The sequence below is a fragment of the Bos taurus genome, chromosome 15 (genome assembly GCF_002263795.3).
Source record: "Bos taurus isolate L1 Dominette 01449 registration number 42190680 breed Hereford chromosome 15, ARS-UCD2.0, whole genome shotgun sequence".
Lineage (NCBI taxonomy): Eukaryota > Metazoa > Chordata > Mammalia > Artiodactyla > Bovidae > Bos > Bos taurus.
This window is the reverse complement of record NC_037342.1, coordinates 52,830,962-52,857,175: the sequence shown is the minus strand read 5'-3', so window position 1 is coordinate 52,857,175 and position 26,214 is coordinate 52,830,962. Positions and strand designations below refer to the sequence as shown.

General features: G+C 55.5%; 1 protein-coding gene across 1 annotated transcript in view; it reads right to left on the bottom strand.

The window, feature by feature from the left end:
* Window positions 1-431: 431 nt before the first annotated feature.
* Window positions 432-26,214, bottom strand: part of ARHGEF17 (Rho guanine nucleotide exchange factor 17) — a 57,979-nt gene continuing 32,196 nt past the window's right edge. Inside the window, 20 exon segments of the mRNA NM_001282586.1 lie at window positions 432-1,950; window positions 2,631-2,900; window positions 3,015-3,189; window positions 4,049-4,197; window positions 4,426-4,493; window positions 4,801-4,887; window positions 5,163-5,412; window positions 5,890-6,188; window positions 6,482-6,681; window positions 7,233-7,306; window positions 7,968-8,181; window positions 8,482-8,600; window positions 10,169-10,254; window positions 10,341-10,450; window positions 10,692-10,742; window positions 11,035-11,211; window positions 11,467-11,559; window positions 11,776-11,892; window positions 14,538-14,720; window positions 19,924-20,001. Of these exon segments, the coding sequence (NP_001269515.1) occupies window positions 1,754-1,950; window positions 2,631-2,900; window positions 3,015-3,189; window positions 4,049-4,197; window positions 4,426-4,493; window positions 4,801-4,887; window positions 5,163-5,412; window positions 5,890-6,188; window positions 6,482-6,681; window positions 7,233-7,306; window positions 7,968-8,181; window positions 8,482-8,600; window positions 10,169-10,254; window positions 10,341-10,450; window positions 10,692-10,742; window positions 11,035-11,211; window positions 11,467-11,559; window positions 11,776-11,892; window positions 14,538-14,720; window positions 19,924-20,001 (2,997 nt within the window). The 3' untranslated portion in view covers window positions 432-1,753.

Genomic DNA, 26,214 nt, shown 5'->3' with positions numbered 1-26,214 from the left:
GTAGGAGCTGTAGACAGGCTCACATTCACCTAGTTTTTCCTTGTAGCATGTGTCAGCTTCAGATTCCCAAGCTTTATCCCAGGCCTACTGACTCAGGAGCTGGGGAAGCCTGGGAATGTGTATTTACATACACATAATTTATGTATCATGCTTTGTATTTACAATGTTAACCTGTAAGGGACTCTAAAATGCACCCTGGTTATAAAGCATCTGAATAGCACAACTCCTGGTTTTCCTGATGCGGAAGCTGCAGCCCACAGAGATACAGTGACCTGCCTGAGATAACACAGCACGTCAGTGGCCGCCTTGACACTGCAGCACTCTTCTGGGTCTCTGAGTCCTACTCTGTCTGTCCAAGTGGGTAGTTGTCAGGGAGCCCACGCAGCTGGGGAGCTCGGAGGTTGCTGGCAGGAGGCCTCTGTGGCTGCCAATGGGGACCAGTTGTTTGGTGTTTCTATTTATTGACCCTTTAAACTTCATCATCCAAGGAAAGTTAATACATGACTGTTTGGTAGCAAGAAAAACATAATCTAAGACCGCAATGACCCACCCACCCCAAACAAAAACAGAACCAAACAAACCCCATCTGACACCAGACCTTTGGAGCTGCAGCTGAAGAAGCGTGGGGCTGGGGTCAGACTGGCTTCTGCGGTTTGGGGGTGGGGGCAGGGGAAGCTAGTCTCCAGAGTGGCCTTCCCAGCCAGGGAGGCCATGTCTGGCCCCTCAGCTTTGGGCGTCCTTGGAAGGGCTGCCGCTGCAAGAGGAGGATGTGGAGAGAGGGAGTCAGTGGTCAGAGTGAGGGGCCCCTAGGCCCACCCTCTGCGGTGACCATGTGTGCCAGTGCATGAGACACAGGGGCTGGGGGGCAACGTGCGGACAGCGAGGGCCCCTTCCCTGCTCAGGCCAGGAGAGGGCCCTGGACGAGGCCCCGACAGGGTTCCCACATTCGGAAACCGCTAAAGGCACTGCCAACAAGCAAGGAAACGCCGAGCCTGGGGAAACCCCCCGGATGGGAGTCACTGCCCACCCCGCCGGTCATCGCCTTGTTCTGGATGACTGAGGGGACTTGGTCCTTTGCTCTGGATACTGGAGGGCAACCCAGTCAGGACAAGGCCGTGGAAAGTTTATGTTAAGGGGCAGTGTTTCAGTGCCCCAGACATGCAGTGTGTGTGTGCGTACATAATGAGGGGGGACCGGTCCCTCCAGGAAGGCTGGTTGGGGTCCCAGGGTGACTCCCAGGGCAGGAACAGGGTTTTTTTTCCCTCTTCTGTTATTTTCTCCAATCACTCCCTGCCCCAGGTCATTGCATAAATAAGTGCTTGGGAAGGTACACATCTAAAAAGAAACATAAATACTGTACACGGGAAAGGATTCCATCCCCCAGCCCTCCCACTGTCCCCAGGAAAACCCTCCAAATATTGCACATGGCCCTCCCCAGCCCTGTGGGGTCCAGGCCCGGCCGTGTCTTTGGTAGAAGCTCCAGGGACAGAGGTCCTGGGCAGCCCATGTGCCCCCTCTCCACCCTCCCATCATGACTGGGTGCACCGGAGCAGCCAGAGGGCTGGGAAAGGCCTAGACCCCGCTGGCCAGCAGGTGCTCCATTGGCAATGCTTCCGCAAGGATGGGAGGCAGTCTGTGCAGGCACAGGTGTGCCCCAGTCAGACACTCGTGTGAGGGTCTGCCAGTGGGCTTGGAAGAGGCAAGCAGGCGGAGGGCGGGTGGGTGGGCGAGTCCTGGGCCACCGTGGACAGGGTCACACCCTCCATAGGAGGAGGTGGTTTGTGCTGTCGTCTCGGCCCACGGTCTCACTGCTGCCGCCGCCCCCACTGCTGAGTCGGAAGTCCTCGTAGCCGTCGCCTCCACTGATCACCAGCATTTTAGGCCTGGCCGAGGCAGGGCCTCGGTGCCGAGGGGAGTCCCGATGCTCCAATGAGGGCAGCTTCTCCGGGCCTGGGGGGCAGAGGGGAGGAGCCATGAACCTGGGGGTGACTGGCGGCAGCACTGTCTCAACACAGCCCTCTTGGTGCTCATCTCCTGCTTCCAACAGCCCTTTCCCAGGTGGGCAGCTAAGTCTTCTCTGGACCCAGACAACCCCTGACCGAGGCCTCCCTGCTTCCTGATGCCCACAGCCACTTCCTCTTGGGAGTACGGCTTCCTGTCCTGCCAGAGCAAGACCTGGCCAACTGCAACCCCCTTGATGTATATCGTTACCTACTAGGGTTCACTTTCTAATCCTCACAGCCCCTTTCCTATCCTACGGACCCTTCTACGCTCTGCTTTCTGGTGCTATTTCTGTTTCCCGCTCTGCCCTATACATCATTTCTAGTCCTGTTTTATTTCCTGTTGTATGTATCCCTTCCTGTGCCATACTCTAATTCTTAGTTCACTTCCTCATCTCCGTGACATTCTCTGGACAGAATTTTACACACACACACACACACACACACACACACACAGAGTATCCTAATAGATTTTAGTTTGGGTTTTCTATAGCCTACTTCCTGTAATATACGCCACTTCCACATCTGTATTGCATTTTCCCTCCCTCTTAACCCTCCTCTGGCAGGGCAGCGGGGCATCCTAAACCCAAAGCCCAGGTCCCTGGATTGGCATAGGATGTGTAGACCCACCTGCGTCTGGGGGAGGTGGTGGAGTTGGGCAGAGCAGGTTGAAGCCGTCTGGAAGTTGGACTGCGGCCAAGAAGCGGACATGGCCGGTGTGTCCCTGGCCGAGGCCAGCAGGGCTGAGAGGCGCCCGTGGACAGCTGATGGTACTGGGTGAGGTGGGCATGGTGAGTACCACGCCGGCACTGGTGCCCACCCACAGCAGCTCTTCACACACCAGCAGCGCTGTGATCCTCAGGCAGGCAGCCTTGTGCTGCCGGATGATGGCGTCTGAGCCTGGGGTAGGAGACAGACCAGCGCTGGGGGCGAGTCCTGGCCCTGGCGTAGCATCCTCACTGCCAGGGACAGAAAAGCTCCAAGGGAAGGGGCAGTAGGGACTGAGGCCAGTACCTGCCAGCATCCTGTGCACAGGAGGTGTGACATCTACCTCCGCCAGCTGCTCAAACGTGTCTGGATGGTAGAGACACACATGGGCACTACCCTTCAATGTCACCCACACGCCCAGGCTGGAGTCCACCATGCAAGCCACGCTGCGACTGGAATCCTGCCCCACGGAGAACGTGTGCTGGGGTGAGGGTCGAGAACAGATGGGTGAGTGACAGGCCTGCCCTCACCGGCCCCTCCCAGCCTTGTGCTTCACCAGTGCCCGTTCCTCCTTCCTTACAACTCATGCCAAATCTCTCCAGAGAGCCCGCTGGATTGACAGCAAAGGCAGCCTTGCTCCTTGACCTGGATGATTAACCTTTCAAATGTTAGTTTCTCTGGAGCCTCCCCACCTTAACCTCAGGAATTACAGTGCCCTTTCCCCAAGGAAGTTGAGTGAGTTAATGATCAGAGAAGTTCAAAGCCTGAAGGGTCTTAACAGCAATCATTGGCCTCACCCTGTACAGCTGGGAAACGAGTCTAGAAGGGGAGGGAACCTGTCCAAAGGCATCGGCAAGTCAGTCATAGACCTGGGCCTGAACCTGGGTTCTCCACCTCTTCACTCCCAGCCCAACCAATGGTGGGACCAGTGAGAGGGAAATCAAGGGAACTTAGTTACTCCTGGATACTACCAGGCTGACAGCTACTGATGCACATGTAAATGAACTCAGGACTAAAGGCCAGAGTGATGATAAGGGATGTTGACATCAGAAAGGAACTCTGTCCACCCACCAAAGACACCAATACTTTAGCTGAGAAATAGGGCTGGAGGGGGAGGAGGACTAGAGTTCTAACTTACATGTACCTGTAGCCTTCATCAGCTAGAAGCAAATAAGGATTAGAGAAGGCCAGGGGCTGGCCCAGATTCACACAGTGGTCGGGGGAAAGCCCCGACCTCTCAGCTGGTTGCTTTTTTATGGCCCTGTGGTCTCACCTCCTCTCTCATGGGCCTGGCTCACCCCAAGTCACAAATTCCCCAACCCCACCCACATCCCCACTACCTCTAGCTGCAGCGTGTCAGGGCTCAGGACAAGGACTCGGTTCTGGCAGCCACACCACAGCCGCCCACCCACAGACACCATCTTGGTGATGGGGCTCCCCTGAGCACCCAGGGTCACCGATTTGAAGTTATGGGGGTCCCAGAAATGGCCTAGAGTAGGAGTGGGATAAAGAAAACAGCAGATTCAATCTTACATTGCATTTGAGCCTCACCCTCCCCTGAAATAAGGTGCTAATAAATAACCTCATTTGTCATTGAGGACACCAAACCCCAGAAAAGACCTGGGAGTTACCAAAAGTCACATCTCCAGACATGCGGTCTGGAGGCCCCAGCTTGCTCAGGAGGGAGACCCTACTCAGCGGGGAGGGGGACACTCACCTGCTTCTCTTTGGTAGACTACGAGCTCTCCATTGGCCAAAGACACAAACACCTGGTTATTCAGATACCTAGGAAAGGAAAAGGAGTCATGGGGGTTTCAGGAAGCCAAAGGAGGTCCCCTGAGCCCAAGGCATCAGACAGAATGACTATGGCTTCCGAAAGATCACCTCCTCCCACCCCTTGTTCTCTAGGTGGTGGGCACCTGAGTCTAAGAAGAGGCAGTGACTTGCACAATGACACACGGTGTGTGGGAGACACAGTTAGCCTGGGGCACGCCTGTGTGCTCTGTGCCCAGAGGGTACAGGTGAGCAGAAGGACATCTACGGGTATAGCTGAGAAGGGTGTGAACCAGAAGAGCCATCTGGGGGGCCTTACAGGATGCAGGTAACAGAGGCCGAGTGCTGGAGCTTCAAGCTGTTCCTGCGATCGCGGATGCTGTCAGAGGACTGGTACACGTGGACACTGTGGATCAGTGGTGTGGACCTGTGACAAGTGCTTGGGCACACCAATCCCTCCACCTAGCTGCCTCCACCACCATCTCCTCCACGGCAGGTGCCACCCCAAGGTACCAAAATCCCACTGCCTTCCTGTGGGTTTCAGACCCTCTGGCAGCCCTGGTTGACAGTATCCTTGAGATCTGACCCAAGGCCCTCCTGCTTCTGCTTTAGGATGTGATATTTCTTAAACAGGGACTGCAGGTTCTGGCACCAAGACTCCAGCCTCTCCTGTGTCCCTACCAGCCATCCTCGGTGCCCAGCCACACGGAACTCTGGTAGGCCTCAGGGTCAACGCTCAGCAGGTCCTCCAGGCTGCCGCGGGTGAAGGAGCCACGACTGGACCGACGAAGGGCTCTCCCATCCATGGGACTGGCGCCGCAGGGACCGCCAGGCCCGAAGGAGCCAGACAGTGGCAGGAAGCCAGGCTCCTGTTCCTCCTCTGAACTGGTGGTCTCTGCTGTGGCCTCCTTGGAGCTCGGGGTCTCCTCATCTGATGGAGACAAAAGGCTCTTTCTCCCACTCTGCCAGGCCCAAGATGTGGTATCTTTCTAGGCCCTACTCTCCCCTCAATGCACCCTTCTGGGTCAAGGTCTTCCACTGCTGTTCTCCCCGCCCTCCAGACTCCGCCATCAGTTCAGCCCTTGTTACCCTGATGACTTGACAGCTCAGTGCTACAGGTTCCTGGTCCCAGCTTGGCCACCTCCAATCCACCACCATGGACCAGTTACCACCATCCCCAACAACTCCCATCTTCCTCAACTGGCCATTGCAGGGGCCTGAGGATCCAGCCTGACTACCCACTGCCCCTGGGGCCCTTGGTGTCACAGTCCCTGCCCATCTTGCTGGCCCCCAGCGCTCTCTGCACTAGAATCTTAAGGAGACTGGATGCCATGGTTGTGCTTATCCTTTCTCTCATTCAATCAGCACGGGCTGGGCTGCCCCTCCCTGCCCCAAGCTGGGCACTCACTGCCAAAGCTAGAGGAGATGGTGGACCGGCTGGCCTGGCTCTGCAGGGTCCCCGAGGGGCTGGGCGAAGACTCATCATCTGAGTCGCTGTCAAAGGGCACTAGCTCTGGGCGGGGATCACCCTCGGCGGGGCCTGGCGTCATCTCCAGGCCTGAGCCCGCTATGGAGATGTGCAGGCATGGCTGGGGCCCTGGATCGGCCAGCGTCGCTGCTTCCTCGTCCGCCGCCTCGACGTCCAGGTCTGGCCCGGTAGGCTCGGGTGCCGTCTCTGGGGGGTTCCTCAGCGACGCAGTCTGTTCCCTGGGAGACGAAGGGTTGGGAATGAGTGTCACTAGGGGCAATGTTCTTGCCTGGAGAATCCCAGGGACGGGGGAGCCTGGTGGGCTGCCGTCTATGGGGTCGCACAGAGTCGGACACGACTGAAGCGACTTAGCAGCAGCAGCAGCAGTAGGAGCTAGGATCTGCCCTACACGTCCTCACGCCCAGGCCCCGCCCACACCCACAGGACACGCCCACCCTCTGGGTCAGGGGCCGGGACTCTCCCCCCAGGCCCCGCCCTTCACCCCGCCTGCCCCCGTCCGGGCGGCCCTCACCGGTGGCAGCAGCGCTGCAGACCTGGCACCGCCCCGATGCAGAGGATGCGAGCGGAGCAGACTGCGATGCAGGCCTCCACATCGGGCTCAGCGCGCAGGCTCAGCAGACACACCTGGCCCACGTAGCCGTCGCTGTTGCACACCCACACCTCGGGGGTGGGCTCGGGGCAGCTGCTCAGGGTCGGGGCTGCGCACGAGAACTGCGGAAGGCGCCAAGGGACAAGGGAAGGTGAATGGAGGAACTGCTGCCAGCTCCACACCGCTCTCCAGGCCCTCCTGGATTCTCAACACACCTTTGGCATACACGTGCACACATACAGCACACGTGACTCTTTACGCATCAAATGCACACATCCTTCTGTGACATACATTCATATATGTCTGTGTACACAGATATCCACACACACATATATACCGCAAATATGGTCACACATACCTGTGTATGTGTAACAAATGAAAAAAATGGTAACTTTGTCCATATGTATATAGACTCATACAAGCATATGAATTAGACACTTGCACATCAATGGTATAGCCTTTGTTCACATGCAAAGATGCATAAATGCATGGATGTACCCATATACATATGACACATATGTAGTGTCCATGTGCTTGTGCAGAGAGCTGCACTCTCAGACACAGGGAACCACTGCAATGTTCAAGACGTACACAATGCTGGACAAAGAACAAAAACACATGAACACATGCTGGCTTAGAACACACGCACCCAGGTACCCGGGTGCATACACACCTGCATGCCGCTGCGGGTTTTCATGATGGGGATGGCCTTCAGGAATTCAGGGTCTAGACAGCTTTTGCTGGAGGCTGTAGTGGAGATGGATGGACAGACAGACACTGCTTAGCATTCACCTTACCCTGGCCCTGACCTTGCCCATTTCTCTTCCTCTCCTGCCCCTCAGGGTCTCTCTAGGGAGAATGAGGTGACTGGTTGTTATGTCCTGCTTGTCCTTGGCCTCAATTTTCCCATCTGTACAATGTGAGAGGTAGACCCAGAGGTCTCTAAGGATTTTCTATGGACCTGTTCAACAGTGCTCCCTGATCCAGGCCTGCTGTCTGTGTGTGTGGTGGAGGTACGAGGTCCTAGTCACCCACTCCCATGATAGGGCCCCTGCCCTACGCTGACCGTATCCACTGAATCCCTGCCAAAGAGCCCCTAAGTGAGTGAGTAAAAGTCATTCAGTTGTGTCTGACTCTTTGCGACCCCATGGACTATACAGTCCATTGAATTCTCCAGGCCAGAATACTGGAGTGGGTAGTGGTTCCCTTCTCCAGGGGATATTCCCAACCCTGGGGAAGTCCTGTATTTCTCTGCAGAAGTCTCAGTCCACCCTTCCACTGGCAGGGACTGGAACACAGGACATGGCAGTCCTGAGATTTCTGGCTCCTGATGTCACATACAGCTATAAGATGCTGTCCCCTGCTTGAAGGTTCTGGGAGGAGGACACCACCCTGGGCCCTGGCTTACCCAGTTTCCTCTTGGCCTCATCAAAGGCCTGCTCGAAGCCGAGGCGGGCATCAGGGTGGGGGAAGTCAAAAATGAAGGAGTCGGTGCCCTCGGGCCTCGTGGTGCACAGCTCCAGCTTGGTAGGAGGGAAGGAGAGTGCGTAGCACAGGGCCTGCTTCTCCGACAAGTCCCGGTGCATGGCAGCTGAGAGGTCCCGCAGCGCATCATCCAGGCTCTGCAGGGATAAGGGTCCAGGCCTCAGGGCCTCCCTTCCCTGCTCAGCTTACTCCTGCCCTGGGGATGGGACTGGGCATCTGCCTCTCCCCTCAGACAGAAAACGGGACTCTACTTCCCGGAGACAAAGAGGTAGCCTGGATCCTGCACAGACATGGTGGGCCCTCCCGACTCCCTCAGCTGGGGATGGAGCTGTGTCTCCAACCCGCAGGCCTGGAACATGACTTCCTTCAGAGATGGGATGAGGCTGTACCCTTCCCCCTCAGACCGGGTGAGGGAATCTTAGGCAGAAGAAGCAGACCTGGTGGGGGAAACCGAGGCTCTCCGAGAGCTTGCTCATCTGGCCCAGGGTGGTCAGGTCCTCGTCCAAGCGGCTGATCGCCTTCTGGATGTTCTCTCGATTGGCAGCTTGAGATGCCCCTAGTGGGGACAGAGGGAGGCCATGGGCAGATCCAGAGACAGACAAGGTCAGGCTTGGACAGACACTCCTCCCCTTCCTCCCAACTTGCAGATGGGTGCGGGGAGCAGCCTGACAAACTGAGAGCTTGTAAACCGCCGGACCTCGGGTTAGCATCAACCCCAAAGTTAATGGGCAGCTTGGAGAGAAACTCCAGGCCCGAAAGCAGGGCCTGGGCCTGGTTCACAGCCACCGGCCACAGGGTGTCGGTCCCTTGGAGAACTCCCTGGAAGAGCACATAGAACAAACAGCAGACAGCTCCCAGGTTATGCAGACTCCAGCTGATGCTGGACTGCTGTGGTGGTGCCATCTCCCACAGGGGAAGTCAGCTGGGCAGGCAGAGCCTCAGGCAGTCAAATGTGCTGACCCAGGGACTCAACTCCCCCCACAAAGGAGGGGCAATGGGCTGATGACCTAGATTTCCCTGGTCCTGTCCCATACTTGATCCCTGCCAAGTACGGGCCCCACAGACCAGCTCAGCATCCCGCACACTCCACACTGCCTGGCTAGGAGCGTTCACAAATGGGCTGAGTAGACAGCAGTGGAGTGGACTAGACAAGAGAGGCCTGAGGACATCTGCTCCTTCTGAGGGAAACTGTCCCCCAACAACCCTCTACCACCTGGGCAGCCACGCTTTCTTCCCTATGACCCTTCCAGTCTCTGGCCACAGCTGACTGGACCAGGGGTAGACACTTGACCTAGAGGCACTCATTTTATCCACCAGCCTGTTCTTTAGTGAAAAGAGATGAATTGGACCAATAATCAGCTTGCCTTCCTACGTAGGGGCCGGTGTGGGGCAGGCCTGGGTTCACCAAGGGGCTGAGTGAGCCCCTGCCTCACTGGGTCTGACTTGCCTGCCAGTCCCAAGGTGCCCTCACCACCAAATGACCACCCTACTCAGGAGGGTGGACTGCGCCTCCTGGAGCAACTGGGGCTGAGAGCTGAGGGAGAAAGGCCACGAGGCAGACAAGGCCGTGATGGACCACGGGAGTTACGAGGAGGCGAGAAAGCTGAGAGCAGTGAGATCTGGCACAGAGGGGGTGGGCGGGGGTGGGGTGGGGGGAACACGCTCACACCGCAGGAGGAACAGCGCTTTGAAGCTGCCTCAGCTCCCGACAGTCTCAGCCCCAAACCAAAGGATCATTCTAGCCAGCTTTCTGATTGGCCTGAGTTGAGTGTGCCTGTTCCCCAGGCACCAAACTGCTGGACCAGAACAGTGCGCCATCATCTAAGATGAGGTGCATACAGGCACCTGTGCAGTGAATCAACCGCTACGGGCGTGTCTGCGCTCCCTGCAGCACTGCAGCCCCAGTCCCCCGCCAGCCCGCGGCAGGCCCCTGCCCAATCAGAAGGTGGTCGGTCTGGCTCCGTGGGACACAAACTGGATCCTGCATGCCAGCACCCTTGGACAGGATGAGAAAGCGAGGCCCAAAAGCAGAAGAGCAGGTGCACAGCCAGCCAGCCTGGTCACGGCTCAAATCCTCCAGGTGGGCTTCTCCGAGGAAGACCCCCTAATACCCAGCACCCCCACCTTTGATGATGTCCGCGTCGTCCAGCGGCAGCTTCCACAGCAGCTTGTACTTGCTGGCCGTGTCGATGACGCTGGCTGCCGTGTACCTGTGGGGAGCAACAGGGGTGCTCTGGCCAAGGCGGGGGAGTGGGCCCAGGGAAGGACAATGGCCTCAAGCACCCTGGCCACTCACAGGCTCATGGAGCTGCGCCGCAGGGAGCCCGACTTCCGCTTCAGGGTGGTGCAGACGATGAGGTCCGTGAACAGGAAGAGGGACCGGTCCTTCTTGCCACCGACTGCCTTCTGTGGGGCCCGAGACAGGATTCAGGCCCAGAGGCCCTCCCTCCTGCCCACCGTGCCCAAGGCGGACAGCCAGGACGAGGGAGGGGAGGGCCTTCCCGATGCCCAGAAGCAAACTGGGCCTTGACCCTGGGCTCCTGCTGGGGTGGAAGAGCAGGAGGCCAGAAGGCAGCAGCTGTGAGCAGAGAAGGTAACCAAGCAGGGAGGTGGGGGACAGGCGGGCAGACAATGGGACACTTCTTACCACTTCAATGACCATCTCCTGCCTCAGGAACCGCCGCAGAGGGGCCTGGAGCTGTGGGGCAGGAGGGACAAGGCGTCCTGAAGGCTCATTATGAATTCTTTCCCCTCCCCAGACCCTAGTGACCCTTGGCCCCACTCATGGGCCAAGTCAGTAGGAGCAACACGTTGTCCACCCTCTCAATGCTGTGTCATCAGGCCATGGGACATACGGCCAGAAACAGACATGGGGGAGGACACAGATGCGAACCGCGATGGACGCAAACACACTGCAGCCATGAGCACAGTTCCAGGTGGCCGCAGATGTGGACACAGGCGTGGGTGGGGCCAGGTGAGACGGCACTCACATCCTCCATGCCCTCGATGTGGGCCTCAATCTCCTGCAGCACGCGGGCGTGCCGCTCTGCCTCCTCAGCACTTCGCACACCCTTGTTGATGCGCTCGGCCACCTGCTTGATGTTCCGCTGCGCGTCCAGCAGGAGAGGGTAGTCCGGGTGGTCCTCAGGCGTATGCTTCAGGAGGTCCTGGGTGGAAATGGGCGGTAAACCCGTTTAGCCTGTCAGGCTCTGGGGCCCCACAGTGACTGCTGGAACAGAAGAGACTGTGGGTAGACTCTAGAAAGAACTTTCCTATCTGGACCCTGCGGCTCCACTAGGTGGGGACCACTGAGCCCCCTGCATCCCCACATGCCTCCAGACTTTGCCCACCTGCCTACCCAGCCCCATGACCTCCTGCCCACCCAGCCCCACGCCTACCTGCCCACCCAGCCCCATGCCCACCTTCACCAGAAGCTCGTAGCGTGGGATCCGCTGCACAGGCTTGATCATGAGGTCGGACAGTGCCTGCTTCTCCTTGTTCTCACGCATGCTTTGCTGAAACCCGAAATAGGGTTGATGGGCACCCAAGTGAGGTATGACCAGCAAAGATGGAAACGTCCAGGGACAGACAGGTCCCCAGTGAGCCCCTCCAGCTCTGAGGGGAGACACGGACCCACAAGCTAGGGCTCTGGGGTCCAGGCTGGGGGCTCCTGAGACCCCCAAAGCTGACCCAAGAAGGGTGGCCTCCATCCCCCTGCCTGGCCCAGGTACCTCCAGGAACTTGAGAAAGGCAGGCCTCGCCTCCTTAGCCACACGCACGGCATCCTTCGCATTGAGAAAGTTATCGATGTAGGCAGAGTAGATGTTGACCAGGATGTCCTTGGAGAACTGTGGATGAAGAGGCAGGTTGGGACCCTCAAGGTGTCCCCTCCCCACCTCACCCTGTCCAGGTTTCCACTGATTCACGAGCCAACATCTAACTCTTCCCTCCATCTGAAAATGACACGGTCTCTAAGGGATAGGGCATGTGCTACCACTGTGATGTCTGTACATGTCATATGTATGACTGTGTGATTAGGCGTGTGCATGTGCGTGCAGACACACAGGTGCACTCAGACCAGGCTCTCTCCCTCCCAATGGGGCATTTCATCCCCTGGTCTCCAACCAGGCAGGTCTCCCTCCTCGCTGTCAGCTGAGTGACACAAACTTGTTCCTGCTGCTTGGCTTTTGCTCACGTAATTCCCTCCAGCAGGAAGGCCCCTCCCCCATCCAAATCTCACCCACCCTGGCAAGGCGGAGCTCCAGTTCTGCTGCCTCCAGGAAGCACTACTACCCTGAAGAAGGCTCAGCTTGGAACTATACCTGGCCTCTGGCCTCCCTGGCCCCTCAAGGCAAGCCTGCCAGCTCCAGGGAGTAGGTGCTCCCATCCCTCCCAGTATGCTCTGCCCGGTGGCTAACACCTGATGGCTGGGCTCAATGTGGATGTTCTCGGCAGAAGCCCCAGCTGGGCATTAGGACACCCCAGTGCCTGTCTCAGCTGCGCCATGGAATGACTAGCTGACCTGTGGTGGTGTTTCTGGTCCCCTCTGGGTCTCCAAACCCATGTTTCTAGGTTCTTAATGCCAATCCCCACCCCCCATCAGATGTGCTGCAGGGCAGAGGCTGATGCAGCTCAGGGATAAAGACAGCCTCCCCTGAACTCCCCCCAGTCCTGGGACAGGACATCCTACGCCGACCCCTCCGGGGGAACCAGGGCTTCCACTGCTACCCTTGGTTAACATCAAGGTCCAGACAGGGAGGGGATAAACCCAGTGACACTGAGAGCTGAGACAGACTGGAGATGTCAGCACTCAAGCTGGGGTCCCACCACCGCCAAGCCAAGGTTCCTGTTACAGCAGTTTCCAGGTCAGCAGGCACCTTCCAAGACCTTCTTAGTAAGCCCAAGGCCCACCCCATCACATCACAAACACATGCAAACACACCCACATCCCATAGAAATAGATTAAGTGTTTTTCACTAGTAGAATTTTCTGGAAGGAGTTTTAGAGTTTTATTTTTGAAATTATTTGGCTCTGAGTAAGCATTTAGTTTGTGTTTCACTATGATTTCTCATTCATCATCATGCTTTTTTTGGAATTCTGGCAAAATAAAATGTAACTTAAATTTTTTCAAATGTAATTAAACTATGTAAATGAATACTAAATTTAACAATTAAAGAAAATGGCATGTTATGTTTTGCAGACATTTAGTTGAATGTTTATTCGTTTCACTTTTACAGTCCTTTTTAAATTATCAAGCCAATGCCTTTCCTAAGGTCTCAATCACTGTTGTAGGATTTTAAAAAGCTCGCAGGTGGAATTTTGTCTATGGTGAAAGGGACAAGGGGTGGGGCAGAGCATGGGCGCTGGAACCAGGTTTTTTGGGTTGAATCCTCTACCACTTACTGTGATTTTTTTAAAAATATCATTCGTTCATTTATTCGGCTGCACTGGGTATCAGTTGCAACATGCAGGATCTAGTTCCCTGACCAGGGATTGAACCCGGGCCCCTATATTGGAAGCATGGAGTCTTAGACACTGGACCAGTAGGGAAGTCCCTTACTAACTGTCACTTTGATCGGGTTATTTTCTCTCTCTATGTGGCAGAGTCATCAACTTTATTTTTTGCTTGTGGGTTTTTTTCTTTTTTTTGGCCTTGCACCACACAGCTTGCAGGATCTTACTTCTCAGATGAGGGTTTGAACTCATGGAGTCTTAACCACTGGACCTCCAGGGAATTCCCAGAATCATCAGCTTTAAACTTGGGAATAATCAATCATAGCTACCTCCTTAGTGTCATTGATATATATACTGTATTTAGAATACCTAGCACATAATAAATGCCAAATAGCCATTATTATTAAAACGCCTGATGGAGAAAAGTACTAGTCAGGACTAGGCCGGTGTCAGCATCAAGCCCAAGTCCAGGGTCAGGACCAGGACAACTGTTTACATTCAGGTTAAAGTAGGGGTTGAGGTCAGTACCATCATCCATTTGAGGTCTGGGTCATAGTCAGTGGCAGCTCAGGGTCAGGCAGGACTAGGGTCAGGTCAGTGTCAGCAACTGGTTTGGGGGTTTAGTCGTGTCCGACTCTTTGCAACCCCACGGACTATAGCCTGCCAGGCTTCTCTGTCCATGGGATTTTCCAGGCAAGAATACTAGAGTGGGTTGCTATTTTCTTCTCCAGGGGATCTTCCCCACCCAGGGATCGAACCTGGGTCTCCTGCATTGCAGGTGGATTTTTTACCAACTGAGCTACCAGGGAAACTGTCAGCAACTGGGGCTGGGTCCAAGGTCAGGGTGTCTAGCTGGGGTTGGGCTGTCAAGGTCAACCCAGGATCGGGGGTCAGTGCCAGTGTCTCGCAAGCTCTAGGGGTTGGATCGGGGATCCGAGTCCATCTCGGAGGTGGGGGTGGGGTCCAAGGCCGCATCCGGTCTCTCGGAGCGGCAGGGCTGTGGGGCGGGGGTGTAGCAGTGGACGGCAGGGCCACTCACCGACTGGACAAGCAGGTCTCCCACCTTCTGCTGCGCGTGCCAGTTCTGCACACAGTGCCGCACCTGCTCCAGGAACTGCTCATGGTGCTCCAAGAGCTCCGGGATCTGGTCGAAAATCTCATCCACCAGTGACGGGTCACAGAGCAAGGAGTTCTCCGGCTGCTTCAGTGGCTGCATATAGCCCTGGAGGAGCCACAGGGTCGGTGCCAGTCCCCTCAGAGAGATGGCACCCCAGCCCGCCGGCCCAGGTATACACAAAATCACCTGGGCCTGCTGCTCAGTGGCCCTGCCTCCAGGATCTCCCTCATTAACCTGGGAGCTCCAGGAGGGCGATGGAAAGATCTAGCCCCATCACCCTCACTCAGCAACCAGGGTCTGGCACAAGTTGGGGGTGAGGGGTGTCGGGAAAGATTTGTTGGATGTGTGAATGAACAGAGCTTAGAGTGAGGAAAGCAAGAAGACTGGGCTCCTGGGAGACTCCACACACTAATTCAGCAAATTTTTTTTTGCGCATTTACTATGTGCCAGGTACTATTCTAAAAACTGGGAGACAGCAGTGAACAAGAAAGGCCAAAATCCCTGCCCAGATCGAGCTTACAATCTAGTCAGACGAAATACACAAATTAAATATATAAATAAATAAAAACCACGTCATCGAATCTAAGATGCATCAGTACTCTTCTTTACCTCAAAAAAAAAAAAAAATGCTGTCAATTAAGTTATTATAGGCCATCAACTATGGGATGAACCTGGATTTCAGAGATGGTAAAATGTGAAGAATGTGTTTTAGAATCAATTACATGCAGAAATCCTGTGGTAAATTAAAAGACCATAATTGCTGTGGGTTAAATAAAGTAGAGAGAGGTATGGAAGGGTATATGGAAAGTTATTGAAGGCTTATTTGACAATATCCGAAACACTGTTTTCAGATCTTCTGGTCAATTAATGACTAAAACTCCCATTTTTCACTTCAAATCCACATTCAGAGCTATTTCCTGAGCTTGAATAGCCCTGCTCAGTGGCTAGTGGCTCATGTAGATGTCGCCCTCTACTGGCCTAAACTGTAACTACAAGCCAAAGAAACTAGGCTGTTTGAAAAAGTATATGGAATGCTGCAATCAAATTTACATCAAACATAAAAAAAAAAAAAATAGCTTGTTCTAAAACAAGTTTGAGAAAGTAAAGCTCAACAGAATGCTCTCGCCTGGTCTGAGATTCTGGAAAGGCAGAGGGGGCGGGGGTGACAGGACACACGCAGCCTTTCTCTCACAGCTCCCAGGCTAGTCTGAGCCCCGGCAGGATCTCTGCCAGGGTCTGCTGCCCGAGGAGTGGGAGTTAAACCGCTCACTTCTGGGTCCTAGCGCCTCACACAGAAGCCTGCATACCAGTTGGAGGAAAGAATAAACAGCGACAGGGACCTCGAGGGAGAACCTGCTAGGAGCCGACACCTGCACTCACCCACCACACACTTGCTGAGCAACTACTGTGCGTCCTGCTTTCTAAGCACGAGCTGCATCTGCGGGCAGACAAAAGTCCCTGTGCTTGTGCATCTGACAATTTAGTGGACGGAGGGAGACAACAGCACCCTAAGTGACAAGATTATTACAGTGCATTAGAAGGTAGTAAGTGCAGTGGGAAAAAAGACAGAGCGGTTGGTCAGGGAAAGCAGTGCTGTTAGCTGGGAATCTGCAGGTTGCAGAAAGACTCAAAGGGTGATGGTGACACTGAGGAAAGGGTGCACCCTTAGGAGCTGGGTTCAAATCCCACCTCTTTCTGGCTGTTAACCTTGGCATTTAACTTCTTCCTTCACTGTGAACTCCTGGCCCTCAGGAATAATACAAATCAACTTGAGTGGCAGCAGTCACTGCGAGGGATCACCAGGGCTGTAGAGTCCAGTCTCCACCCTAGAGTGAGACTGACAGGGATTCAACCCGGGCTATGGCACTCGTTCCCACTGTGAACCTGAACCAGTTGCTTTACCTCTCTGTGAGCAGTTTCATCATCTGTAAAATAGGGGTCTATAGTGAGGTTTATATGAATTAACTTATATAAAGCACACATATTAAGCGCCCAATAAATGTTAGCTCTTAGTATTACTGCTTGCTATGTTCCCTCCAGAAGTCATATGTTGAAACGTAAGGCCCGATGTGGTGGTTATTTCAGGGTGGGGCCTTTGGCAGGTGAGCAGGTCATGAGGGTGGAGCTCTCACAAATGGGATTTGTGCCCTTTGAAAGAGAGCTCCCTCAGCCCTTCCACCACGGAAGACACAGTGAAAAGACAGCTGTCTACAGACCAGGAAGCCGGTCCTCATCTGCACTTAATCTGCCAGCACTTTGATCTTGCATTTCCCCACCTCCAAAACTATGCGAAGTAAATTTCTATTTGTTTAGGTCACTCTATCAGTGGAATTTTTACTATAGCACCCCAAACAGACTAGGATATCATTTAATAGATAGATGACTCTGAGCAGGTTTCTTCCTCCTTAAGCCTTCATTTCCTCAGGTGAGGAAGAGCATTATTATAATTTCTGCCTCACAAGTTTAATACAAGGATTAAAGGTGATTTTATAGATACACACACAAATGCGCATGCATGCATGCAGGCAGAATTGCCAGGCAGTATGTTAAATTATACATGCATCTCGTAATCTGCACCTGACACAGGTCTTATTATCATTCCCACTCAACAGACGAGGAAGCAGAGGCAGAGACTGGATCTATAACTTGCTCCAGATCACATGGCTGGTCAGGAGGTAGTGCCAAGTTTCAGCACCAGCGGCCTGGCTCCAGAGCTGTGCTCTGGACCCGTGGGTGGGACCTCAGTCCTCGACACAGCAGGGCTGCGTCGAGCGAGCTGGTCTCAGCTGACACTGTCTTTCCTGCTCGCGCCCTTCCCCTCTAGACACTCTGAGCCGGTGTCCTCAGCACCATCCCCCCTTAGCTCTTCCACTCGCAGGCCCTGCAAGCCTCCACATGTGCAGCCCGGCAGCCCTGAGATTCAGAGGCAGAGGGCACGCCCACCCCATCACCTTTCAATCTTCACACTGAGAAGAGGGCATGATTAGTTATATTTACAGGACAAAAATGCGGAGGCTCAGAGGAGTGAGATTATTAGACTAGCCATCACCCAGAAGGGAGCAAGTGACTAAATCCCTGGACTGATTCCCACGCCTTTGACTCCCACTTAGGGGACAACCAAGGACCGCCCAAGACCCCTGCACATCCATTCCTGCCTGGCAGCCAGGGACACCTCGTAAAAATGGAATTCCGGTGTGGCCCTCCTGTGACTTCCTTGGGCTCACAATAAAGGTCAGCTCCTTGCCCAGCAGCCACACTGGCCACCTCCCTATTCCTAGTTGTTCTAGGCTTCCTCCAGCCACCCAGCCCTGTTCCTGCCGTGTCCTCAACCTAAAACAAGTCCCTCCAAGCTTTCCCCTTGCTTAAATCCTACCTACCCGTCAGGTCTCAGCTAAACACCCCATACCCTGCCCCCAACACTAGGGCAGACCCCCATTCTGAGTTCTCAACGCTCTATGCATCTTAAAAAATACACACACACATACACACATAAATGATGTATTTTTGTGGTGTGATATATATATAGCATAAAATTTGCCATTTTAATCATTTTTAAGTGACTGGTTCAGTATACCCACATTAAAGTACATTCATGTTATGGACCATCACCACCATTCATCTCTGGAACTTTTTTTCATCTTCCCTGACTGAAACTCTGCACCCACTAAATACCAACTCCCCATGTCCCCCTCCCCAGCCACCGGCAGCCCCATTCTACTTTCTGTCTTTATGAATTTGGTTGGCCATTCCAGGTACCCCATATAAGTGGAATCATTCAGTATTTGTCCTTTTGTGACCTGCTTAGTTCACTAGCATAATGTCCAAGAACTTGTTGTAGCATGTGTCAGAATTTCCTTTTTGGCTGAACAATATTCTGTTTTAAGAATACTCTCCGTGCACTTTTACATCACCATGTGTCCTCACGCATAGCCTGTCTGGTCATTGTCAGTCTCTGCCACAGACTGTGAGCTCTGGGAGACAGGACCTCATCACTCACATTCACTGCTGAACCCTCCAGAGAACACTGCCTGCTTCATGGTGGGTTTGTGGAGTGAATGAGTGAATCCTTGGGATGTTTCCCCAGCCTCTCCCTTCTACCCCTCGCTCTTGCTCTGCCTAGGTGGTTTGAGAAAACCTGTCCCCAGTTATGACCACTAGGTCCCACTTTAGCTCAGACCCACACTCTTTATCCTGGGCTCCAGACCCTGGGCTTTCCAGACCCCCAGGTCTGAACCTCAACTCACCATCTCACTCCCCTTTTTCACAGAAGGCTCCTTTAGTGCCTTAGTCACCTAGGCCAGAGCCCAGGCACCATGACTTGGGCTTCCCCATCTTGCCCAATGCCCAACCAGTTACCATGTCTGGTCCGATTGGTCCACTTCCTAAATATCTGTCCCCAACTCCCCTCTCTGCAGTCTCCCCCCGGGGGGTGGCCTCTTCTCCCTTGCCTGGCCTCAGTGGCCCTGGCCTCCTCTTCTGCACCCTCCTCCCAGCAGTCAGATAGACTTTATAAAGCGTGAGTCAGACTACACACTGCCCCTGCTCAAAGCCTTTCAGTAGTTCCTGGGACCCTTGGTAGAGTCCAAATTCTCCTCCTGCTACTGAGGGTCCCTACCACATGAGCTCTGCTGGCTCCCTCAGCATCACCACAGGACTGACCCCTGTGCTCTGTGCTGGCCACATGGACTCCTGAAAGGGCCAGGTTTCTCCTTACTCGACCTTGCACAAGCTGTTCCTGCTACTGAGAAGACAGGGCAGAAGAAAACCAGCACGTCCTCCAGGGAAAATTCCTTTACCCTTTACCTCCCAAGTGCCCCCCACTCCAACCTGATGCCTTAAGAGCCCATATACTCAACTATGTCCCTAGCAGGACTGTCAATTCCTGCAGCAGAGGCTTGTCTCTTATTTGTCCTGGTGTTTCCTGTACCTGGAACAGGGCCTGACACATAGTGCATGCTAACATTTAATTCCATTCAACCAACATTTTTCCAGTCAGTGAATGAAGTGAAGGCGGGGTGGGGGGGCTGGTGGGACCAGAGGGGGTTCACAGACCTAAGCTCAGACCCAGCACTGCCAGGAGAGGTAGGAGGTCAGCAGGAGGAGGGAGCGTCTGCTGCTGGTGCCCCAGTCTGGCCTCCTTACGGCCCCTCTGCATTCACTCCTGCCCTGGAGGGAGCGTCCTCTGCGGATGGGTGGTGTGCCCTACAGTCATTCCTCTCTAACCTGGACCCTGGTGTTCCCACATGTCCAACAGCCACCCAAACTCAGAACGGCTGCGTTCAGGGACCCAGGCCACCCCAGGTCTCACCTGCATCAGAGTGCGCAGTGACTCCACATACGACTGCTCTGTGTCCAGCAGGGTCATGGTCACGTGCTTCCGCATATCCTGGGGGGACAGAAGGCAGAGGGTGAGCAGTGCCTTGTTCCTTTCACACGTGCCACCTGCAGTCACAGGGGCCCAGAGAGCCCACCCATGCCCTCTCCTAGGTCTTCAAGGTCTGTCCTCCCCAAAGCACCTTGGACCTCCACTCTCCAGGTCTGTGCTCGCGTGCTCCCCCTGCAGACAGTACCTGTCCCTGCAACTCCCAGCCTGCCTCCCCAGACCGCGCTCCTCAACTCTCATCTCTCCGCTCCCCTCTCCAGGCCTATTGGCAGCTTTGGAGATCTCCTGTTTACTTCTTGGCTCCCCTGTTGGACTCCTGAAAAGGACTCAAGAAAGTCAATAGCTTCTCACATTTGCGAAGGGCAATGCCTCCAGGCTACCCCTACTCCAGCTGCCAACTCCGAAAAACCCACCTCTGGACTGAGTACTATGGGGTCAGTCCCTACCCAGGGCTTCACATCATCCCAGAAAGTCAAAACTGTCACCTCCTGCTACAATAAAGAAAAGGTGGCCCAAAGAGGTAAGGGCAGTGCTAAATGTCACGCAGCAAGGCAGGGGCAGGGCTCAGCCCCTCTCAGACAAGGCTGGGTCCTGGTTCACTCAGTGAAAGAGGTTAACTGAGCCTTACTCCATGCCTGGCACTATTCTAAATGTCGTGCACTATTTTCTCCTTCTGACCATCCTGTGAGGTATGTGTGATTATTCTTCCCATTTTAAGGAGATCCAGGCAGCGATATCTCCATTCCGAGGCTCTGATGATCTGCATTATGGAGACTCACACCCATACCCTCTCAGGGGAAGGTGCATATCCCTGACAGGGCAGTCCCTGTTCTCTGGCAAGGTTTTTCTGGAAGTCAGTTTAGGGATGCCCTCTCTGTTTTCCATCCTGGGACTCAGCTCCCCTGCCCCTTGCCACCAGTTCCTATGCCTCTGGCCCATTCCTCCTCCAGGAAGCCTTCCCAGATGGCACAGCTCTAGGAGCTTCTCTCCCCAGGCAAGGACTCCACTCGAGGTCTCCTCCTCCAAGCTCCTGGAGTGGTCCTAAGCCAAGTCCCAACTCCGCTGGGCCCCAGATCTCTAGGGCTTATTCTCCCCTCACCACTCTCCTTCCCAGTCAGTCCTCGGTTTGGCCTCAACAGGAGCTTGGGCTCCAGCCATGAAGGCCTGCCAGTCAGCATGGATGCTCTTCGTGTGTGACGATGCCATGGTGAGTGTCTGTGTCTGTGGCCTCCCTCTAGTCCCCACCCCGGGAGCCTCTCAGGGTTGGGACTCAGCCGGTGGAGCAGGGCTGATCACTACTGTGCACCAGTCTGTGTCTGCTGAGTGGCCTAAGCACTGGGCTTGCCCAGTCGGCCTGATTCAGCCACTGCTCACCCCTCTGCTCGTAGACACCGCAGGTCCCCCCCTCCCTCTGACTCAGGGACTTAGAGGTCAGGCCTGTCCCCAGGTCTGTACTACCACAAGGCATACTTTAAAAAGCAGGCCTCTATGCTAGGAACTCGGGGTGGGGTGTGAATGACACCCCCTAGGGGGAGGGGAAGAGGCTGGCTTGCCCCCTCCTCAGCGCTGTGCTCTGATGGGTAAGAAGGCACTGGATTCTGTCTCAGAGCCCCCAGCTACAGCCAGACCACCTATGATAGTGCTTCTGAGGCCTTAAAAAACCAGGGCAGCTTCCAGTAGGAGGCAGCACCACCTAGGCCCCTCGAGGATGAAAGCTTGGGAGGGAGGGCATCAAGGGCCAGAAGGGCCTCCCAAGGAAAGGCCCAGATGCCCAACCTCCTGCAGGGAAACACCTCAGCGTGTCACAGATGTGGCCTCACTTCAGCCTCACACTCACAGCTCTATGACAGGACATATCATCGCCAATACAGAGATGAGGAAGTCAAGTCAGAGAAGTGGCCTGACTTGTCAGAGGTCACACAGCCAGTGACTGGCAGAGTGGGTAAGCGAGTCTCTTCAGTCACCTCATGCTAAGTCTTAGGGCCCAAGAACTCGGAGTTCTCACTCAGACTGCCTAGCCAGCCATGAGCCACAGGGTCCCCAGCCTGGCCCTTCCCAGCTGTGTGACTGTGGGTGGTTACCTAACCACCTGGACTTCTACATTTTCCTCTATGAAATGGAACAAATAACACCTCCCACCCAGTGCTGGGAAAGCGAGGACCTGAGGAGCAGGGCAGCTCTCTGCACACACTGGGTCTTTAAGGACCATCCTCACTGTGTCTCGGCAAGGTTGCTTATCTACATCCGTCTCCCTGCTGGACAGGCAGCTCCGACTGTAGGATCAGGCCAAACTCGGCCCTGGGTGGCACAGCCCCCTCCTCCAGCACTTCCCCAGGCCCAGCAGTGAGGGTCATGGGCAGGGAGGCCTCCTGAGGGAGGCAGGGCGGGCACTGGGCCTGATGGCCCAGAGCTGGGGTTAGTAACTCATGCAGTGAGGCTGACGCTGCAACAGCCGCCTTTCCAGCCTCCTCCCTGCTCAAAAGCACAGCAGGCCGTCACTCAGCTGTCAGGTAGAGGTACGGAAAACAAGGCCAGCTCCCTGTCACTGCATTGAGCGCCCCTTCCGCACGTGCCCAGACACGGGTGTGAGTATCAGTGGGGGCCAGGGGAAGCAGGGGACAGGCAGTGCAGCTGTCAACCAGATCAGCAGGCACACCTGTTCTGGGCGGGACAGCCCTGTAGGCCCAGCCTCCCCCAGAGCCTCTCACCCCTCAGCAGCCCCAACCCCAGACCTTTACTACACGGGGCACTGAAGGGGGAGGGGACGTGGGGCCCAAGGGATACAGCAGGAGGACAGGGCGGGGGGGCTCTCCTACCAGTATAACTGGGACGTCATGACCCAAAGCCCGAGACTCCTACATATGCGGCATGAAGACAGAGACATGTGTACAGAGAGCCGTAAGGCCAGACACCCCACAAAGAGAAAGAATGCATCCAGGTCCTTAGAGAAACACACAATGCAGCACAGGGAGGAGGACAAAACCACAGCCCCCACTGGAGCCCAGGAGAGCGAACAATCAGAGTCCAGGCCCAGAGAGGCACACAAAGCACAGAGACCGCGGGTGGAAGTCTCCCCCTACCCCGCAGGGGAGCACACACTGAGCCAGGAATGGGGACACCATCCCTGCCACCCCAGCATGACGCCTCCCAGGCCCAGTGACTGCAGGGAGAGGATGGCAAGGAGGGGAGCAAAACTGACCGCCCTTAGCCCCCAGCACATACGTTCATCCTGAAACAGAGGCTGGCAAAAGCCTGTGGACCCAGGGTACCCTGGTGACAGCCTCAGCCTCCAGGCTGACCTGTATCGGCGCTCAGCACAGGACTGCCAAGCACTGCTGGGTCTCAGGGTGCAGGCCTGCTACCCAGCTGAGCTTGCCAGCCCTTCTGCCATCCCCAGTTTGCATTCTGGTGGCACCAAACCTCAGCATCTTGCTAGCCACATCACCCCTGCCAGGACTTCTCACACACCCTCCATCTCCCTGCCACCATCACTGATCACTGAGTCCCCAGCCCCACAGCCAGGCAGGCTGGGCCCCAGCATCTCTGCCTGTGCCTCCCCCAGTCCGGGGCGCCAGACTCCTAAGCCTTGGCCCAGGTCCCTCAATGCCCCTCCCCCTCCCCGTACCTGGGCCTCCCCGGGCTCCTCAGGGTCAGCGCTGTTGCTCCCCCCGGCGGGCTCCCCGGAGGCGGCGGCTGGGCCCAGATCGCGCATGTCTTCCAGCGCGATGGTGAACTGGGCCAGGGTCTTCACCATCTGTAGCATGCGGCCGGCCCGCCGCCGCCGCCGCCGCCGGGGCGGGGGCGCCGGGAGTCGACGGGCCCCCTCCCTCCCACCGAAGCTCCCTCCGCGGGGCTCAGCGGGGCCGCGGCGGCGGTCGCGCGGTATCAGTTCCAGCGGCGATCTGATGGCGGCGGCCGGGCCCGCGGCGCCGCTGTAGCCTCCTCCGCTGGGCGAGCGCGCCCTGCGAGCCCAGCGCGGCGCCGCCGGCAGCGCGGAGGGGAGGAGGGAGTCCCCCGCCCCCGGGCCACCCCGCCTCCTCCACTCGAGCCCCTCTCTCCCAACCCGCCAAAGGCGCCCCGCCTCGCCCCCGCAGCTTCGCCACACGGCGGCCTCCGGTCGCAGATCTATCTCCCTCTGTGGACACAAGTCTGCGCACACCCGTGGACAAAGGCGAGTACACTTTTTCCCACACCTGTACGCACGGAGGCACATGCAGGGGCATGCAAATGCCCACAGAGAACCAGCCCACATACATGGATGCCTGCCCTCGGTCCTCGACTAGTATACACGCGTGGGTCAGAGCCAAGGACACACACAACATAATCCCATACAGACCTGAACACTGACACACACATGAAACCGACCCAGTGCTGCAGGCAGCCACACGTGCTTCCGTGTTCATGCAACTATAACCAGGCACAAATAGGCACACAAATTTAGGGATGTGCACACATACACATCCCTGGAAACTGTTGCTGTCCTCCATCCAGGGACACAGCACTTGGACCATGGAGGGGACTACCAGGGAACGGCGTACCCTGAGTCACTCCAACACCTGCTCCACCCAGTAGACCTATGTCCTGTGCTTGAGACAGTCCAAGAGGCTTTGAGTCCTATTCCTCTCTACCCCATCCCACTACCCCCACGGGTAGGGGGCTCAGGCATTTATAGGCACAGCCCCCACCACCACCAGACTGTCCTTCAGGATGCCTCCTGGTGGGATCCTCAGAAACTGTTCCCTAAATCCCAGGTGGTGCCCAAACCTATTCCAGACTGATTTAATCATGAGGGGTACACGTGAGCTTGGTTTTGTACCAGTTTCTACCTCACCATGGGGCTCTGATGTGCCCTGCAGCTGCCTGGGGAACTCATAATTCCCTAGTATACTGAAGGCTCCCACACTCACCACACTCCTAACGGATTCCCTCCCCAAACCTGCTTCCCTCTGGGTTTCCTGCACAGAGAACTCCTGACCCCATCAACCAGGCCAGTCCCAGTCCCTACAGCTCCCCCATGCTTGAGAGCCCCTTCCCCTGCCACTTCCGTCTTAACTGAGAGAAACAAACCAGGCTCTCTCCTACCCCAGGGCCCTGGCCCATGTCTCTTTTCTCGCCTACAAGTGCTTTTCTTTTTTAAAATTTATTTATTTGGCTGCACCAGGTCTTAGTTGCGGCATGAAAACTCTTAGTTGCAGCATGGGGGAGGTCTAGTTCACTGACTAGGGATCAAACCCAGGTCCCCTGCATTGGGAGCATGGAGTCTTAGCCACCGGACTACCAGGGAAGTCTCTACAAGTGCTTTTTCTTTTCCTTTAAGACTAGTTGTAGTGCAAATGTCATCTCAGGGAAGCGGTCCCTGCACCTCTGATTAGGTCAGGTGCAGCTGCTCTATGCTTTCAAAGAGCCTCAGTTTTTCTTAACCAGGTATCACAGATTAAAATTATACACTTGAGCTAGATTGATGCTCCTCTCTTCCCAAGAGACTGTAAGTTCCTTGAGGGCAGGGCACACGACCCTTTCATAAGCCATAGCCCTCTGCACATAGATGTTGGCTAATGAAACAACAACTCTAGCAATTCTTCCTTCTCCCTTCTCCCCACACACCAAGCAGTCCCCACCCAGAGGCAAAGAGCCCATGCAGGTCCCAGCTCATGAAACTTTCCTGGCATCCCCATGGCACAGGATCAATCCTTCCTGCTGGCCCTTGCAGCCTCCTATCCTGCTCTGCCCCACTGCCTCCCCATCCCCCTGTTTGGCTCTCAACTAAGGTGAATCCACACCCCACACCCCTGGCCAGTAGCAGCATCTTCAGAGTCCCCAGATATCCAACACTAAAATTTTAACTCCCCAACAGACCAACCCTATGTAGCCAACAATGAAAACAGGCATAGGGAATTCCAAGAAAGTAGCAAGAGAAGACCGGGGTGACCTGAGCCTGGCAGGGGTCCCAGAGCAGTGAGCACTAACTACCCAGAGGTGGGGGTGCTCCCAGAGGCTGCACCAGGTGGCCGAGCCTGACACCTGATGGGTGCTCGCTAAGTCTGCCCTGCATAGTGAGAGAACCACTGATGAACCCATCTGTCTCTCCTGGGTCTCATGAGAGCCCCACCCTAAGCAACTCTTGAGCCAGTCTGCTGAGTGAAAGAACGAACGCAGGCAAGAGTGGGTGCTCTGCATGAACTCCCTTCCTGGTCCCTCTCTAGCAGTGGTTCTCAA